The 21,131-nt window shown below is 41.2% G+C and overlaps 1 protein-coding gene across 1 annotated transcript in view; it reads right to left on the minus strand.

Moving 5' to 3' along the window:
- The window catches only part of LOC128697096 (Ig-like and fibronectin type-III domain-containing protein 2), a 466,169-nt gene that overhangs the window by 48,876 nt on the left and 396,162 nt on the right, over window positions 1–21,131 (minus strand). The window contains exon 5 of the mRNA XM_070095088.1: window positions 19,278–19,310. Within this exon, the coding sequence (XP_069951189.1) occupies window positions 19,278–19,310 (33 nt within the window). The remainder of the gene's footprint in view (window positions 1–19,277; window positions 19,311–21,131) is intronic.

A 21,131-nucleotide genomic window follows, 5' to 3' on the forward strand; every position in this document is an offset into this window, starting at 1 on the left:
ATATGTTATTGTTGTATATGTTATTGTTGTATATGTTATTGTTGTATATGTTATTGTTGTATATGTTATTGTTGTATATGTTATTGTTGTATATGTTATTATTGTATATGTTATTGTTGTATATGTTATTGTTGTATATGTTATTATTGTATATGTTATTGTTGTATATGTTATTGTTGTATATGTTATTGTTGTATATGTTATTGTTGTATATGTTATTGTTGTATATGTTATTGTTGTATATGTTATTGTTGTATATGTTATTGTTGTATGTTATTGTTGTATATGTTATTGTTGTATATGTTATTGTTGTATATGTTATTGTTGTATATGTTATTGTTGTATATGTTATTGTTGTATATGTTATTGTTGTATATGTTATTGTTGTATATGTTATTATTGTATATGTTATTGTTGTATATGTTATTGTTGTATATGTTATTGTTGTATATGTTATTGTTGTATATGTTATTGTTGTATATGTTATTGTTGTATATGTTATTGTTGTATATGTTATTGTTGTATATGTTATTGTTGTATATGTTATTGTTGTATATGTTATTGTTGTATATGTTATTGTTGTATATGTTATTATTGTATATGTTATTGTTGTATATGTTATTGTTGTATATGTTATTGTTGTATATGTTATTGTTGTATATGTTATTGTTGTATATGTTATTGTTGTATATGTTATTGTTGTATATGTTATTATTGTATATGTTATTGTTGTATATGTTATTGTTGTATATGTTATTGTTGTATGTTATTGTTGTATATGTTATTGTTGTATATGTTATTGTTGTATGTTATTGTTGTATATTTGTTGTATGTTATTGTTGTATATGTTATTGTTGTATATGTTATTGTTGTATATGTTATTGTTGTATAAGTTATTGTTGTATATGTTATTGTTGTATATGTTATTGTTGTATATGTTATTGTTGTATATGTTATTGTTGTATATGTTATTGTTGTATATGTTATTGTTGTATGTTATTGTTGTATATGTTATTGTATTTATGTTGAGATATATATTTTTAATATTGTTGAAAGTATGTGTACACGTGTGTATCTCCAGGAGTATGTGTACACGTGTGTATCTCCAGGAGTATGTGTACACGTGTGTATCTCCAGGAGTATGTGTACACGTGTGGATCTCCAGGAGTATGTGTACACGTGTGTATCTCCAGGAGTATGTGTACACGTGTGTATCTCCAGGAGTATGTGTACACGTGTGGATCTCCAAGAGTATGTGTACACGTGTGTATCTCCAGGAGTATGTGTACACGTGTGTATCTCCAAGAGTATGTGTACATGTGTGTATCTCCAAGAGTATGTGTACACGTGTGTATCTCCAAGAGTATGTGTACACGTGTGTATCTCCAGGAGTATGTGTACACGTGTATCTCCAGGAGTATGTGTACACGTGTATCTCCAGGAGTATGTGTACACGTGTGTATCTCCAAGAGTATGTGTACACGTGTGTATCTCCAAGAGTATGTGTACACGTGTGTATCTCCAGGAGTATGTGTACACGTGTATCTCCAGGAGTATGTGTACACGTGTATCTCCAGGAGTATGTGTACACGTGTATCTCCAGGAGTATGTGTACACCTGGAGATACACGTGTACAGTTGCACACACACACACAAACACGCACTCTGCACACACAAACACGCACTCTGCACACACAAACAGGTACTCTGCACACACAAACAGGTACTCTGCACACACAAACAGGTACTCTGCACACACAAACAGGTACTCTGCACACACAAACACGTACTCTGCACACACAAACACGTACTCTGCACACACAAACAGGCACTCTGCACACACAAACAGGTACTCTGCACACACAAACAGGTACTCTGCACACACAAACAGGTAATCTGCACACACAAACAGGTACTCTGCACACACAAACACGTACTCTGCACACACAAACACGTACTCTGCACACACAAACACGCACTCTGCACACACAAACACGTACTCTGCACACACAAACACGCACTCTGCACACACAAACAGGTACTCTGCACACACAAACAGGTACTCTGCACACACAAACAGGTACTCTGCACACACAAACAGGTACTCTGCACACACAAACACGTACTCTGCACACACAAACACGCACTCTGCACACACAAACACGTACTCTGCACACACAAACAGGTACTCTGCACACACAAACACGCACTCTGCACACACAAACAGGTACTCTGCACACACAAACACGTACTCTGCACACACAAACACGCACTCTGCACACACAAACACGCACTCTGCACACACAAACAGGTACTCTGCACACACAAACAGGTACTCTGCACACACAAACACGCACTCTGCACACACAAACAGGTACTCTGCACACACAAACAGGTACTCTGCACACACAAACACGCACTCTGCACACACAAACACGTACTCTGCACACACAAACAGGTACTCTGCACACACAAACACGCACTCTGCACACACAAACAGGTACTCTGCACACACAAACAGGTACTCTGCACACACAAACAGGTACTCTGCACACACAAACACGCACTCTGCACACACAAACACGCACTCTGCACACACAAACAGGTACTCTGCACACACAAACAGGTACTCTGCACACACAAACAGGTACTCTGCACACACAAACACGTACTCTGCACACACAAACACGCACTCTGCACACACAAACACGCACTCTGCACACACAAACACGTACTCTGCACACACAAACAGGTACTCTGCACACACAAACACGCACTCTGCACACACAAACACGCACTCTGCACACACAAACACGCACTCTGCACACACAAACACGCACTCTGCACACACAAACAGGTACTCTGCACACACAAACAGGTACTCTGCACACACAAACAGGTACTCTGCACACACAAACACGCACTCTGCACACACAAACAGGTACTCTGCACACACAAACAGGTACTCTGCACACACAAACACGCACTCTGCACACACAAACACGTACTCTGCACACACAAACAGGTACTCTGCACACACAAACACGCACTCTGCACACACAAACAGGTACTCTGCACACACAAACAGGTACTCTGCACACACAAACAGGTACTCTGCACACACAAACACGCACTCTGCACACACAAACAGGTACTCTGCACACACAAACACGCACTCTGCACACACAAACACGCACTCTGCACACACAAACACGCACTCTGCACACACAAACAGGTACTCTGCACACACAAACACGTACTCTGCACACACAAACACGCACTCTGCACACACAAACAGGTACTCTGCACACACAAACACAACAGCCAACATGGTTTCAGGGACGGGAAATCCTGTGTCACAAACCTACTGGAGTTCAATGACAGGGTGACAGCAGTAAGACAAGATAGAGAGAGGGGTGGGTAGACTCCATTTTCTTTGACTGTAAGAAGGAGTTTGACACAGTTCCACACAAGACATTACTGTAAAAACTGGAGGACCAGGCAGGGATAACAGAGAATGCACTGTAATGGATCAGGGAATACCTGTCAGGAAGACAGCAGCGAGTCATGGTACGAGGCAAGGTGTCAGAGTGGGCGCCTATGACAAGTGGGGTTCCACAGGGGTCAGTCCTAGGACCGGTGCTGTTTCTGGTATTTGTAAACGACAGGACCGAGGGAATAGTCTCTGAAGTGTCCCTGTTTGCAGATGTGAAGTTGATGAGAAGAATTCAATCGGACGAGGACCAGGCAGAACTACAAAGGGATATGGACAGGCTGCAGGGCTGGTCCAGCAATTGGCTCCTGGAGTTAAACCCCCACCAAGTGCAAATTCATGTAGATTGGGGAAGGACAAAGAATACCACAGACGGAGTACATTCTAGGGGGCCAGAGACTACAAACCTCACTCAAGGAAAAAGATCTTGGGGTGAGTATAACATTTCCTGAAGCGCACATCAACCAAATAACTGCTGCAGCATATGGGCGCCTAGCAAACCTCAGAACAGCAATCCGACATCTTAAGGAATCGTTCAGGACCCTGTAAACTGTGTATATTAGGCCTATATTGGAGTATGCGGCACCAATTTGGAACCCACATCTAGCCAAGCACGTAAAGAAGCTAGAGAAAGTGAAAAGGTTTGCAACAAGACTAGTCCCAGAGCTAAGAGGTATGTCCTACGAGGAGAGGTTGAGGAAAATCGACCTGACAACACTGGAGGACAGGAGAGATAGGGGAGGACATGATAACGACAAAATACTGAGAGGAATTGACAAGGTGGACAGAGAGAGAATGTTCCAGAGATGGGACACAGCAACAAGGGGACACAGTTGGAAGCTGAAGACACAGATGAATCACAGGGATGTTAGGAAGTATTTCTTCAGCCACAGAGTAGTCAGTAAGTGGAATAGTTTGGGAAGCGATGTAGTGGAGGCAGGATCCATACATAGCTTTAAGCAGAGGTATGATAAAGCTCACGGCTCAGGGAGAGTGACCTAGTAGCGATCAGTGAAGAGGCGGGGCCAGGAGCTCGGACTCGACCCCCACAACCTCAACTAGGTGAGTACACGCGCACACGCACACACACACACACACACACGCACACACATGCACACACACACACACACACACACACACACACACACACACACACACACACACGAACACACACGCACACACACACACACACACACACACACACACACACACACACACACACACACACACACACACACGTACACACACACACACACACACACACACACACACACACACACACACACGTACACACACACACACACACACACACACATACACACACGCACACACGTACACACACACACACACTCACACACACACACACACACGCACACACATGCACACACACACACACACACACACACACACACACACACACACACACACACACGTACACACACACACACACACACACACACACACACACACACACACACACACACACACACACACACACACACACACACACACACGAACACACACTCACACACACACACACACACACACACACACACACACACACACACACACACACACACACACACACACACACACACACACACACACACACACACGTACTCTCCGGAATTATTGAAGGTGAGTATAAATAGGAGAGCGTGTGTCTGGCCGCCCACGTGGGTTTATCGCTTAACATGAATTAAATATTAAACTTCCTGAATTATTGAGAAATCAGATGTTAGTGAAATATTGGGAGGAAAATACCTAGTGAATAATGCTGTTATTGTTGTGGTTGATGTGGTGGTTGATGTGGTTGTTGTGGTTGATGTGGTGGTTGATGTGGTGGTTGATGTGGTGGTTGTGGTTGATGTGGTGGTTGATGTGATTGTTGTGGTTGATGTGGTGGTTGATGTTGTGGTTGATGTGGTTGTTGTGGTTGATGAGATGGTTGATGTGGTTGATGTTGTGGTTGTTGTGATTGTTGTGGTTGATGTGGTGGTTGATGTTGTGGTTGATGAGGTGGTTGATGTGGTTGTTGTGGTTGATGAGGTGGTTGTGGTTTTTGATGTGGTTGATGAGATGGTTGATGTGCTTGTTGATGTTGTGATTGTTGTGGTTGATGTGGTTGTTGATGTTGTGGTTGATGTGATTGTTGTGGTTGATGTGGTTGTTGTGGTTGATGAGGTGGTTGATGTGGTTGTTGTGGTTGATGTGGTTGTGTTTGATGAGATGGTTGATGTGGTTGTTGATGTGATTGTTGTGGTTGATGAGGTTGTTGATGTTGTGGTTGTTGTGATTGTTGTGGTTGTGGTTGATGTGGTTGTTGTGGTTGTGGTTGATGTGGTTGATGTGGTTGATGTGGGGTTGTGGCTGATGAGGTGGTTGATGTGGTTGATGTGGTTGTTGTGATTGTTGTGGTTGATGAGGTGGTTGATGTGGTTGTTGTGGCTGATGAGGTGGTTGATGTGGTTGTTGTTGTTGTTGTTGTGGTTGTTGTGATTGTTGTGGTTGATGAGGTGGTTGATGTGGTTGTTGTTGTGGTTGTTGTTATTGTTGTGATTGCTGTGGTTGTGGTGGTTGATGTGGTTGTTGTGTTTGATGTGGTTGATGTGGTTGTTGTGGTTGATGAGGTGGTTGATGTGGTTGTTGTGGTTGAGGTGGTTGATGTGGTTGTTGTGGTTGAGGCGGTTGATGTGGTTGTTGTGGTTGATGAGGTGGTTGTGGTTGTTGATGTTGTTGTGGTTGATGAGATGGTTGATGTTGTTGTTGTTGTTGTTGTGGTTGTTTTTGTGATTGTTGTGGTTGATGTGGTTGATGATGTGGTTGTTGTGGTTGATGAGGTGGTTGATGTGGTTGTTGTGGTTGATGTGGTTGTTGATGTGGTTGTTGTGTTTGATGAGATGGTTGATGTGGTTGTTTATGTTGTTGTTGTGGTTGTTGATGTGGTTGTTGTCGTGGATGTGGTGGTTGATGTTGTGATTGTTGTGGTTGATGTGGTTGTTGTGGTTGATGTGGTTGATGTTGTGGTTGTTGATGTGGTTGTTGTGGTTGATGTGGTTGAGGTGGTTGATGTGGTTGATGTGTTTGATGTGGTGGTTGATGTGGTTGTTGATGTTATTGTTGTTGTGATTGTTGTGGTTGATGTGGTTGTGGTTGATGTGGTGGTTATGTTGTGGTTGTTGATGTGGTTGTTGTGGTTGATGTGGTTGATGAGGTGGTTGATGTGGTTGTTGTGTTTGATGTGGTTGATGTTGATGTGGTTGTTGTGGTTGATGATGTGGTTGATGAGGTGGTTGTTGTGGTTGTTGCTGATGTGATTGTTGTGGTTGATGTGGTTGTTGTGTTTGATGTGGTTGTTGTTATTGTTGTTGTGATTGTGGTTGATGAGTTGGTTGTTGTGGTTGTTGTTGCTGATGTGGTTGTTGTGGTTGATGTGGTGGTTGATGTGGTTGTTGTGTTTGATGTGGTGGTTGATGTGGTTGTGATTGTTGTGGTTGATGATGTGGTTGTTGATGTTGTGATTGTGGTTGATGTGGTGGTTGATGTGGTTATTGTTGATGAGGTGGTTGTGGTTGATGTGATTGTTGTGGTTGATGTGGTTGTTGATGTGGTTGATGTTGTGGTTGATGAGGTGGCTGTTGTGGTTGTTGCTGATGTGATTGTTGTGGTTGATGTGGTTGTTGATGTGGTTGATGCGGTGGTTGATGTGGTTGTTGTGGTTGTGGTTGATGTTGTTGTGGTTGATGTTGATGTGGTTGTTGTAGTTGATGTCGTGGTTGATGCGGTGGTTGATGTGGTTGTTGATGTGGTTGTTGTGGTTGATGTTGATGTGGTTGTTGTAGTTGATGTGGTTGCTGTGGTTGATGCGGTGGTTGATGTGGTTGATGTGATTGTTGTGGTTGATGTGGTTGTTGTGGTTGAAGTGATGTGGTGGTTGATGTGGTTGTTGATGTGGTTGTTGATGTGGTTGTTGATGTGGTTGTTGGATTATTGTGGTTGTTGGTTTATTGTGGTTGTTGGGTTATTGTGGTTGTTGTGGTTGTTGTAGTTATTGGGTTATAGTAGTTGTTGTAGTTATTGTGGTTGTTGGGTTATTGCGGTTGTTGGGTTATTGTGGTTGTTGGGTTATTGTGGTTGTTGGGTTATTGTGGTTGTTGTGACTATTGGGTTGTGGTTGTTGTGGTTATTGGGTTATTGTGGTTGTTGTGGTTGTTGTGGTTGTGGTTGTTGTGGTTACTGGGTTATTGTGGTTGTTGTGGTTATTGGGTTGTGGTGGTTGTGGTTGTAGTTTTGGAGTTGATGTGGTTACCGTTAACTATTAATTTTAATAAATCTTACTGTCTCACGGACACGTAAGATGACAGGTAAATCTTACTGTCTCACGGACACGTAAGATGACAGGTAAATCTTACTGTCTCACAGACACGTAAGATGACAGGTAAATCTTACTGTCTCACGGACACGTAAGATGACAGGTAAATCTTACTGTCTCACGGACACGTAAGATGACAGGTAAATCTTACTGTCTCACGGACACGTAAGATGACAGGTAAATCTTACTGTCTCACGGACACGTAAGATGACAGGTAAATCTTACTGTATCACGGACACGTAAGATGACAGGTAAATCTTACTGTCTCACGGACACGTAAGATGACAGGTAAATCTTACTGTCTCACGGACACGTAAGATGACAGGCAAATCTTACTGTCTCACAGACACGTAAGATGACAGGTAAATCTTACTGTCTCACGGACACGTAAGATGACAGGTAAATCTTACTGTCTCACGGACACGTAAGATAACAGGTAAATCTTACTGTCTCACGGGCACGTAAGATGACAGGTAAATCTTACTGTCTCACGGACACGTAATATGACAGGTAAATCTTACTGTCTCACGGACACGTAAGATGACAGGTAAATCTTACTGTCTCACGGACACGTAAGATGACAGGTAAATCTTACTGTCTCACGGACACGTAAGATGACAGGTAAATCTTACTGTCTCACGGACACGTAAGATGACAGGTAAATCTTACTGTCTCACGGACACGTAAGATGACAGGTAAATCTTACTGTCTCACGGACACGTAAGATGACAGGTAAATCTTACTGTCTCACGGACACGTAAGATGACAGGTAAATCTTACTGTCTCACGGACACGTAAGATGACAGGTAAATCTTACTGTCTCACGAACACGTAAGATGACAGGTAAATCTTACTGTCTCACGGACACGTAAGATAACAGGTAAATCTTACTGTCTCACGGACACGTAAGATGACAGGTAAATCTTACTGTCTCACGGACACGTAAGATGACAGGTAAATCTTACTGTCTCACGGACACGTAAGATGACAGGTAAATCTTACTGTATCACGGACACGTAAGATGACAGGTAAATCTTACTGTCTCACGGACACGTAAGATGACAGGTAAATCTTACTGTCTCACGGACACGTAAGATGACAGGTAAATCTTACTGTCTCACGGACACGTAAGATGACAGGTAAATCTTACTGTCTCACGGACACGTAAGATGACAGGTAAATCTTACTGTCTCACGGACACGTAAGATGACAGGTAAATGTTACTGTATCACGGACACGTAAGATGACAGGTAAATCTTACTGTCTCACGGACACGTAAGATGACAGGTAAATCTTACTGTCTCACGGACACGTATGACAGGTAAATCTTACTGTCTCACGGACACGTAAGATGACAGGTAAATCTTACTGTCTCACAGACACGTAAGATGACAGGTAAATCTTACTGTCTCACGGACACGTAAGATGACAGGTAAATCTTAACTGTCTCACAGACACGTAAGATGACAGGTAAATCTGTCTCACAGACACGTAAGATGACAGGTAAATCTTACTGTATCACGGACACGTAAGATGACAGGTAAATCTTACTGTATCACGGACACGTAAGATGACAGGTAAATCTTACTGTATCACGGACACGTAAGATGACAGGTAAATCTTACTGTCTCACGGACACGTAAGATGACAGGTAAATCTTACTGTCTCACGGACACGTAAGATGACAGGTAAATCTTACTGTCTCACGGACACGTAAGATGACAGGTAAATCTTACTGTCTCACGGACACGTAAGATGACAGGTAAATCTTACTGTCTCACGGACACGTAAGATGACAGGTAAATCTTACTGTCTCACGGACACGTAAGATGACAGGTAAATCTTACTGTCTCACGGACACGTAAGATGACAGGTAAATCTTACTGTCTCACGGACACGTAAGATGACAGGTAAATCTTACTGTCTCACAGACACGTAAGATGACAGGTAAATCTTACTGTCTCACGGACACGTAAGATGACAGGTAAATCTTACTGTCTCACAGACACGTAAGATGACAGGTAAATCTTACTGTCTCACGGACACGTAAGATGACAGGTAAATCTTACTGTCTCACAGACACGTAAGATGACAGGTAAATCTTACTGTCTCACGGACACGTAAGATGACAGGTAAATCTTACTGTCTCACGGACACGTAAGATGACAGGTAAATCTTACTGTCTCACGGACACGTAAGATGACAGGTAAATCTTACTGTCTCACGGACACGTAAGATGACAGGTAAATCTTACTGTCTCACGGACACGTAAGATGACAGGTAAATCTTACTGTCTCACGGACACGTAAGATGACAGGTAAATCTTACTGTCTCACAGACACGTAAGATGACAGGTAAATCTTACTGTCTCACGGACACGTAAGATGACAGGTAAATCTTACTGTCTCACAGACACGTAAGATGACAGGTAAATCTTACTGTCTCACGGACACGTAAGATGACAGGTAAATCTTACTGTCTCACAGACACGTAAGATGACAGGTAAATCTTACTGTCTCACGGACACGTAAGATGACAGGTAAATCTTACTGTCTCACGGACACATAAGATGACAGGTAAATCTTACTGTCTCACGGACACGTAAGATGACAGGTAAATCTTACTGTCTCACGGACACGTAAGATGACAGGTAAATCTTACTGTCTCACGGACACGTAAGATGACAGGTAAATCTTATTTCCTGGAAAATTTTGGCATTTAGAGACGACGGAGCAGAACCAGAGGTTATTATTGTTAGTATTATTATGATTGATATTCCCAAATCTCGTAGCTGTCGACCTGAAGAGGAGGAGGAGGAAGAGGAGGAGGAGGAGGAGGAGGAGGAAGAGGAGGAGGAGGAGGAGGAGGAAGAGGAGGAGGAGGAGGAGGAGGCAAAAACTTGTCAGGTTAATAATCTTGTTGAAGGTGACCCAGGTGTGAGGCAGATGATACTACCACAACTACCACCACTACTACCACAACTACAACCATCACCCCATCATAACTATTACCACCACCCGTACCACAACTACCACTACCAGAACTACCACCACTACTACTTCAACTACCACTACCACAACTGCCACCATCACTAACACACCACAACTACTACCACCACAACTACCACCATCACTACCACAACCACCTCACTACCATAATTACCACCACTACCACAACTACCTCTATTACTACCACCATTATCACAACTCAGCACTACCACAGCTACCACCATCAACACAATAACCACTACCACCTTCACCACCACAATTACAGCACCGCTGGTACAACCACCACTATCACAACTACCACCACCACCACTACCATAACTACTACCACCACAACTATCACTACAACAACTATTAATTATACCATTACGATTTCCACAAACATTATTACTATTGCCAGTAACATTCCTCTGCCTACCACTTCCACAGCTAGCTACCACAACTACCGCAATCACCACAACTACTGCAATTACGACAGCTAAAACTACTAACACACCCAATGTACAACTCATGGGACCACTTCACCACAGTGAGGAAGCAAGTTTGGTCTCCTGACAGTCATCACATAACTGACCAGTATCAGCAGACCAGTAAACCTGGAGAAATTCTCGGTCTCCTGACCAAAACCTCCAGAAAAGCTCCACTATTCACTATCGTCATATTGCAAGCTCCTGACGAAGTACAGGGGGATGCGAAAGGCCTAGTGGTGGTGGTGTTCAACCCGCCACTGTAAAGTCTTGTTGAAGCCAGAAACTGTTACAGAATTAGTATTATTTTTTTTATTGTAGTGCCGTAAACCCGTAGAATTTTTTAAAGTGGCATCAGTCATCTTGTTCATTATATATATATTTGTTTATACTGCCATGTTAAGGCAGATAATTGACCTTAAACACTGCCATGTTAAGGCAGATAATTGACCTTAAACACTGCCATGTTAAGGCAGATAATTGACCTTAAACACTGCCATGTTAAGGCAGATAATTGACCTTAAACACTGCCATGTTAAGGCAGATAATTGACCTTAAACACTGCCATGTTAAGGTAGATAATTGACCTTAAACACTGCCATGTTAAGGTAGATAATTGACCTTAAACACTGCCATGTTAAGGTAGATAATTGACCTTAAACACTGCCATGTTAAGGTAGATAATTGACCTTAAACACTGCCATGTTAAGGCAGGTAATTGACCTTAAACACTGCCATGTTAAGGTAGATAATTGACCTTAAACACTGCCATGTTAAGGTAGATAATTGACCTTAAACACTGCCATGTTAAGGCAGATAATTGACCTTAAACACTGCCATGTTAATTAAGGAAGATAATTGACCTTAAACACCGAAGGTCAAACAACTCTCCGAGGATGGATGGTCACTAGGTTAGGTTACGTTAGGTTATGTTACGTTAGGTTATGTTATGTTGGGTTATGTTATGTTAGGTTAGGTTACGTTAGGTTATGTTACGTTAGGTTATGTTACGTTAGGTTATGTTATGTTAGGTTAGGTTATGTTAGGTTATGTTATGTTAGGTTATGTTATGTTAGGTTATGTTATGTTAGGTTATGTTATGTTAGGTTATGTTATGTTAGGTTATGTTATGTTAGGTTAGGTTATGTTAGGTTATGTTATGTTAGGTTATGTTATGTTAGGTTATGTTAGGTTATGTTATGTTACGTTAGGTTAGGTTACGTTAGGTTAGGTTAGGTTGTTAGGTTAGGTAAGGCTAGGTTACGTTACATTACATTAGGTTATGTTAGGTTAGGTTACAGTAGGTGAGGTTAAGCTACATTAGGTTAGGTTACATTAGGTTACGTTAGGTTAGGTTAAGTTAGGCTAGGTTAGGTTAGGCTAGGTTAGGCTAGGCTAGGTTAGGTTAGGTTAGGTTAGGTTAGGTTAGGATGTTAGGTTAGGTTAGGTTAGGATGTTAGGTTAGGTTAGGCTAGGTTAGGCTAGGCTAGGTTAGGTTAGGTTAGGTTAGGATGTTAGGTTAGGTTAGGTTAGGATGTTAGGTTAGGTTATGTTAGGATGTTAGGTTAGGTCAGGATGCTAGGTTAGGTTAGGTTATGTTAGGATGTTAGGTTAGGATGTTAGGTTAGGTTAGGATGTTAGGTTAGGTTAGGATGTTAGGTTAGGTTAGGATGTTAGGTTAGGTTATGTTAGGATGTTAGGTTAGGCTAGGATGTTAGGTTAGGTTAGGATGTTAGGTTAGGTTATGTTAGGATGTTAGGTTAGGTTAGGTTAGGATGTTAGGTTAGTATGCTAGGTTAGGTTAGGATGTTAGGTTAGGTTAGGATGTTAGGTTAGGTTAGGTTAGGATGCTAGGTTAGGTTAGGATGTTAGGTTAGGTTAGGAAGTTAGGTTAGGTTAGGATGTCAATCAAGTGGGATCTGAGGAGGACGAGATGAGCTGCACTTCCTCAGATCAAGAGCTCACCGGCATCAGGATGCTTCCTTCATGGGGGAACTAATTAATCTTCTTACGAAGCTACAACACAAAGTAACGGTCTAAACACTTCAGTTTTGACAGTCTATCCTGCTCTTGGAATCCCTGTTGTTCTGAAGCCCACACACTCAGGTCCGGGGTTCGAATCTCCTCCGGTACGGCTGGAAAACATTAGGGACGTGTTTCCCTAAGACACCTGCTGTCCCTGTCCCTGTTCACCCATCAATTTAAAATAGGTACCTGGACTGGTGTGGGTCGCACCCTGGGACAAAACTGACATAATTTGCGAGAAATGCTCAGCATAACAAGCAGCTTTGTATGTAGTAGTATGTCAGTGATGTCAGCTAAGATCTATATACCATGTACATGTACATGTAGTGGTTGAATTTCAATGGAAGAGAGTTAGGAACAAGGTTATGTTGCTGGCATAATGCTATATAAAATAATCTTTGTAGTCAGCACTGTGGGTGTTGTCCCAGAGACACAAGTTGGGTGTAAGGGTCCAGTGTTTGGAGAAGCAGCACAGGCAGTGGCAGACTGTTAGGGGGTCATTTTTGTACCCTTTTAATTTTTAACTGTTATTTCACAGCGAATTAAACTATTAATACAGTTTAATTCATCCAAAATTATTTTTTAAAAAAACCCTTCTCATATAGTAGACCCAAAATTTTTAAGCAATGTAGACTAAAGTTGTTTCTGGGGCTTCTCCTGGTTTAGGGGCCCTGAACCTTAAGCTTCATTAATTTCACAAGAGATCCATCCCTGAGCACAGGTCCTCTCATCACCCTGACCCAACAGCAACAACTTCTCTGCCAACTACGCATTTCTTTGTATTTATCATATATTGTTTATATTCTCATATCATCTTGTCTCCTGATACGAAGCATGACACAAAGAAGAAATATGAACAATGCTGGAGATGCCAAGAAAACTGCCGAGATTTTTTCCCCTTCGACCCAAGTTTGGTGAAAGGGTCGAGTGTTTGGAGAAGCAGCACAACTAATACCCTAGCAAAGTTGTGCGATTTTCTGGTAGTTTATTACACGATTTTCCATCTGAACACCTGCCTATCTTGCCTCTACATATTATCTATGACACCCAAGAGGAATATTGATGGAGGTACCAAGAAGAATAAACATAAATCTTTGGTTTGAAAGAATTCAGCTTTGACACAGAGGAAACTAGGGCGGGGATAGAACCAGCGATCAGGGTTCTATCAGAGCCCCCGTGGTATGGTTTGTTTGCAATCGTGTCATTACGATTTCGCGAGTAAGAATTACGAATTTGTACATAGAGCAGTGCAGTGTGTGATCTGGGTACCAAGGTACCCAGGTACCAAGACTCACACAGTAGTCATCCAGGTACCAAGACTCACACAGTAGTCATCTAGGTACCAAGACTCACACAGTAGTCATCCAGGTACCAAGACTCACACAGTAGTCATCCAGGTACCAAGACTCACACAGTAGTCATCCAGGTACCAAGACTCACACAATAGTCATCCAGGTACCAAGACTCACACAGTCATCTAGGTACCAAATTTCGTTTTTACACGTCTATAAACGACCGGAATAACTTACCAAACCGGTCGTGTCATTGACCAGCTCAAGGCTACACTCAAGGACTATACCTTATATATATATATATATATATATATATATATATATATATATATATATATATATATATATATATATATACAGATAGATAAATAGATATGTCGTGCAGAATAGGTAAAGTTGCGATTTTGGCTTAAACAGCAACGTTGTTCTTGCCGAATAAGACAAGCGAAAATTTGTGTATGCAATAATTTCGCAAAATTCATTCTGAACCTAACGAAAAAAATATATTTCATTGTGTTTGTTTATTATTAAATTATTGTCAACTTATCTAAAATATATTTAGTTGGATTAGCTTAAATTAAATTGTTCTTGTTATAATAAGGTTAGGTAAGTTTTCTAAGATTCTTTTGGAGCAAAATTATATTTTTTTACATTAACATTAATGAAAAAAAATATATCTTTAAACATATAAGAGAAAATTTTAGAAAGAACTTAATTTTAAATGAGTTCTTGCTAATTGACCAGTTTTACATATTCGGCACGACATGAGCATGCACGGCATGCGTGAGCGTGTTTGATAGGAGTGAATGGAGACAAATGGTTTTTAATACTTGACGTGCTGTTGGAGTGTGAGCAAAGTAACATTTATGAAGGGATTCAGGGAAACCGGCAGGCCGGACTTGAGTCCTGGAGATGGGAAGTACAGTGCCTGCACTCTGAAGGAGGGGTGTTAATGTTGCAGTTTAAAAACTGTAGTGTAAAACACTCTTCTGGCAAGACAGTGATGGAGTGAATGATGGTGAAAGTTTTTCTTTTTCGGGCCACCCTGCCTTGGTGGGAATCGGCCAGTGTGATAATAAAAATAAATAATATATATATATATATATATATATATATATATATATATATATATATATATATATATATATATATATATATATATATGTCGTGCCGAATATGTAAAACTGGTCAATTAGCAAGAACTCATTTAAAATTAAGTCCTTTCTGAAATTTTCTCTTATACGTTTAAAGATATATTTTTTTTCATTAATGTTAATGTAAAATTTTTTAATTTTGCGCCAAAAGAATCTTAGAAAACTTACCTAACCTTATTATAACAAGAACAATTTATTTTAGCCTAACCCAACTAAATATATTTTAGATTTGTTTACAATAATTTAATACTAAACAAACACAATGAAATATATTTTTTTCGTTAGGTTCAGAATGATTTTTGCGAAATTATTGCATACACAAATTTTCACTTGTCCTATATGGCAAGATGAACGTTGCTATTTAAGGCAAGATTGCGAGTTCTGCCTATTCGGCACGACATATATATATGGTGAAACTCACAGGCCGGTGCGTTAACCACTGGACCAGGTTAATATGATTCATGTAACTTAAGTTACTAGAGCCTCTGGCCCAGTGGTTAAAGCACTGGCCTGTGTGGTTTCAGCACTCACTTGCAGTGGCGTCGTGGGGGACGGGTCACCCCGGGTGACACCATCAAGGGTGACACCATCATGGGTGACACCATCATGGGTGACACCATCATGGGTGACATCATGGGTGACACCATGGGTGACACCATCAAGGGTGACACCATCATCGGTGACACCATCAAGGGTGACACCATCATGGGTGACACCATCATGGGTGACACCATCATGGGTGACACCATCATGGGTGACACCATCAAGGGTGACACCATCAACGGTGACACCATCAAGGGCGACACCATCAAGGGTGACACCAAGGACGACACCATCAAGGGTGACACCGTCAAGGGTGACACCATCAAGGGTGACACCATCAAGGGTGACGCCATCATGGGTGACACCATCAAGGGTGACACCATCATGGGTGACACCATCAAGGGTGACACCATCAAGGGTGACACCATCAAGGGTGACACCATCATGGGTGACACCATCATGGGTGACACCATCATGGGTGACACCATCAAGGGTGACACCATCATGGGTGACACCATCAAGGGTGACACCATCAAGGGTGACACCATCAAGGATGACACCATCATGGGTGACACCATCAAGGGTGGCACCATCAAGGGTGGCACCATCAAGGGTGACACCATCAAGGGTGACACCATCAAGGGTGACACCATCAAGGGTGGCACCATCAAGGGTGGCACCATCAAGGGTGGCACCATCAAGGGTGGCACCATCAAGGGTGGCACCATCAAGGGTGGCACCATCAAGAGTGACACCATCAAGGGTGACACCATCAAGGGTGACACCATCAAGGGTGACACCATCAAGAGTGACACCATCAAGGGTGGCACCATCAAGGGTGACACCATCAAGGGTGGCACCATCAAGGGTGGCACCATCAAGGGTGGCACCATCAAGAGTGACACCATCAAGGGTGGCACCATCAAGGGTGGCACCATCAAGAGTGACACCATCAAGGGTGACACTATCAAGAGTGACACCATCAAGGGTGGCACCATCAAGGGTGGCACCATCAAGAGTGACACCATCAAGGGTGACACCATCAAGAGTGACACCATCAAGGGTGGCACCATCAAGGGTGACACCATCAAGGGTGACACCATCAAGGGTGACACCATCAAGAGTGACACCATCAAGGGTGGCACCATCAAGGGTGGCACCATCAAGGGTGACACCATCAAGAGTGACACCATCAAGGGTGACACCATCAAGGGTGGCACCATCAAGGGTGGCACCATCAAGAGTGACACCATCAAGGGTGACACCATCAAGAGTGACACCATCAAGGGTGGCACCATCAAGGGTGACACCATCAAGGGTGGCACCATCAAGGGTGACACCATCAAGGGTGGCACCATCAAGAGTGACACCATCAAGGGTGGCACCATCAAGGGTGACACCATATAATGCTGCACCGACATAAGAGAAATCCTTTGTTTCTGTATAGCCTGTTAATTGATTACAAAGTACAAATAGGCCTATATAGGGAAAATCATTGAATTTGATGTGATGTATGATTTTGCAAGATTGAAGGCAATGAAATGTAAGATCAGATTCACTGAGATGTTACCTGTACTCAAGGTCACATGTAAGATCAGATTCACTGAGATGTTACCTGTACTCAAGGTCACATGTAAGATCAGATTCACTGAGATGTTACCTGTACTCAAGGTCAAATGTAAGATCAGATTCACTGAGATGTTACCTGTACTCAAGGTCACATGTAAGATCAGATTCACTGAGATGTTACCTGTACTCAAGGTCACATGTAAGATCAGATTCACTGAGATGTTACCTGTACTCAAGGTCAAATCGGAACTGCTATTTCTCTGTTATTCCAATGTTGAAGATAAACAAATGTACGTCGTGTTGCGTCTACTGAAAGTAGTATTTAAGTTTTATACATAGCTTCATTACTGCAAGTACATGATATAACTTGTACAGACCATAGCTGACATCAACGATATACTACTATATAGAAAAGCCGCTTGTTATGCTGAGCATTTCCCGCAAATTAGGTCAGTTTTGTCCTCCAGGATGCGACCCACACTAGTCCACTAACACGCAGGTACCTACTTTACTGCTAGGTGAGCATGGGCAGTAGGTATCTTAAGGAAACATGTCCTAATGTTCCCACAGATGTGCCAGGGTGTCAGTATAGACATCAGTGTATCAGTGTGTCTTGGCTAGAAAAAATATTTGGGAACAATACAGTGACTGGTGGGACAAATTAATGGTCCAAAACGGACCAAATCATCGTCAGAAGTTTCGGTCTCTTGGGTGCGAGTTACTGTATGTAGATAATGGTATAAAATACCGAGAAGCTGATGATTAAGACACATGTGCAGCAGTTGGGTGTCTTTATTGTCGAAACGTTTCGCCTACACAGCAGACTTCTTCAGTCAGATACAGAAGCAACAGGTATAGTGGTGAAATGAAGATATAATCAGTCCCTCAGCCTGGAGAAGAGATGAGTTCCATGGAGCTGAACTCTTCTCCAGGCTGAGGGACTGACCACCTCAAATACAATTTCTCCAGAGCACTGAAGAATCCTCCTCCTGCTTCGCCTCACCTGACTACAGTATATAAACCACTTCTACGGCCCTATGCTGTACTTTCTACAAGATTGATGGTCTGAAAACATTGACTCCACAGACGCCTGCTATGTAGGCGAAACGTTTCCAGATGCGTCTTAATCACGTCATGCATAATTCTGACAACACCATTATCAATATCAGCCTAAAACTGACGGTAATCACTAAGGTACTGAGACGGTAGTTCATGGTACTGATAAATGCGCCACAAGGACAAATTTCGCTTACACGGAATAGTCAATAACAAATTAGCATCGCGTCAGTATTAAAAAAAAGCGAGTAGGAGAGAGAGTGTAAGGAGCATTTTAAAGAAGACTGGAAGGGGAAACTTGCCTGATCTGATGATGCTGGTGTTGTAAGAAGGAGCTGAAAGAAAAAAAATGGAACAGAGGATCAAGAAGAGTAAACTATAACATGCTATTAAAACAAAACAAAAAACGATCGTGCAAAAGGGAGGAAAAACAAAAGAACAGCAACAGGATGTAAACAGAATTACAGAAGCAACTTTGAACATGACACGAAACACAAGAATTAAAATCTAATAAAGGGAATTAAAGTGGAATAAGTAAATAATAGATAACATAAGTTGCTATATTAAGTTCTCTCAGAATTATAGATGTGAACTTAAGAGGAATTATGAAGTAATAACACATTATATACATTGAGAAGGGTATTACTCCCAGTATATATACATTGAGAAGGGTATTACTCCCAGTATATATACATTGAGAAGGGTATTACTCCCAGTATATATACATTGAGAAGGGTATTACTCTCAGTATATATACATTGAGAAGGGTATTACTCTCAGTATATATACATTGAGAAGAGTATTATTCCCAGTATATATACATTGAGAAGGGTATTACTCTCAGTATATATACATTGAGAAGGATATTACTCCCAGTATATATACATTGAGAAGGGTATTACTCTCAGTATATATACATTGAGAAGAGTATTATTCCCAGTATATATACATTGAGAAGGGTATTACTCTCAGTATATATACATTGAGAAGAGTATTATTCCCAGTATATATACATTGAGAAGGGTATTACTCTCAGTATATATACATTGAGAAGAGTATTATTCCCAGTATATATACATTGAGAAGGGTATTACTCTCAGTATATATACATTGAGAAGAGTATTATTCCCAGTATATATACATTGAGAAGGGTATTACTCTCAGTATATATACATTGAGAAGGGTATTATTCCCAGTATATATACATTGAGAAGGGTATTATTCCCAGTATATATACATTGAGAAGGGTATTATTCCCAGTATATATACATTGAGAAGGGTATTACTCCCAGTATATATACATTGAGAAGGGTATTACTCCCAGTATATATACATTGAGAAGGGTATTACTCTCAGTATATATACATTGAGAAGGGTATTACTCCCAGTATATATACATTGAGAAGGGTATTACTCCCAGTATATATACATTGAGAAGGGTATTACTCTCAGTATATATACATTGAGAAGGGTATTACTCCCAGTATATATACATTGAGAAGGGTATTACTCTCAGTATATATACATTGAGAAGGATATTACTCTCAGTATATATACATTGAGAAGGGTATTACTCCCAGTATATATACATTGAGAAGGGTATTACTCCCAGTATATATACATTGAGAAGGGTATTACTCCCAGTATATATACATTGAGAAGGGTATTACTCCCAGTATATATACATTGAGAAGGGTATTACTCCCAGTATATATACATTGAGAAGGGGGTATATAAACATTGAGAAGGGTATTACTCTCAGTATATATACATTGAGAAGGGTATTACTCCCAGTATATATACATTGAGAAGGGTATTACTCCCAGTATATATACATTGAGAAGGGTATTACTCCCAGTATATATACATTGAGAAGGGTATTACTCCCAGTATATATACATTGAGAAGGGTATTACTCCCAGTATATATACATTGAGAAGGGTATTACTCCCAGTATATATACATTGAGAAGGATATTACTCTCAGTATATATACATTGAGAAGGGTATTACTCCCAGTATATATACAGTATATATACATTGAGAAGGGTATTACTCTCAGTATATTACATTGAGAAGGGTATTACCCAGTATATATACATTGAGAAGGGTATTACTCCCAGTATATATACATTGAGAAGGATATTACTCTCAGTA

This window comes from Cherax quadricarinatus, chromosome 49 (genome assembly GCF_038502225.1).
Source record: "Cherax quadricarinatus isolate ZL_2023a chromosome 49, ASM3850222v1, whole genome shotgun sequence".
In the NCBI taxonomy this organism is placed as follows: domain Eukaryota; kingdom Metazoa; phylum Arthropoda; class Malacostraca; order Decapoda; family Parastacidae; genus Cherax; species Cherax quadricarinatus.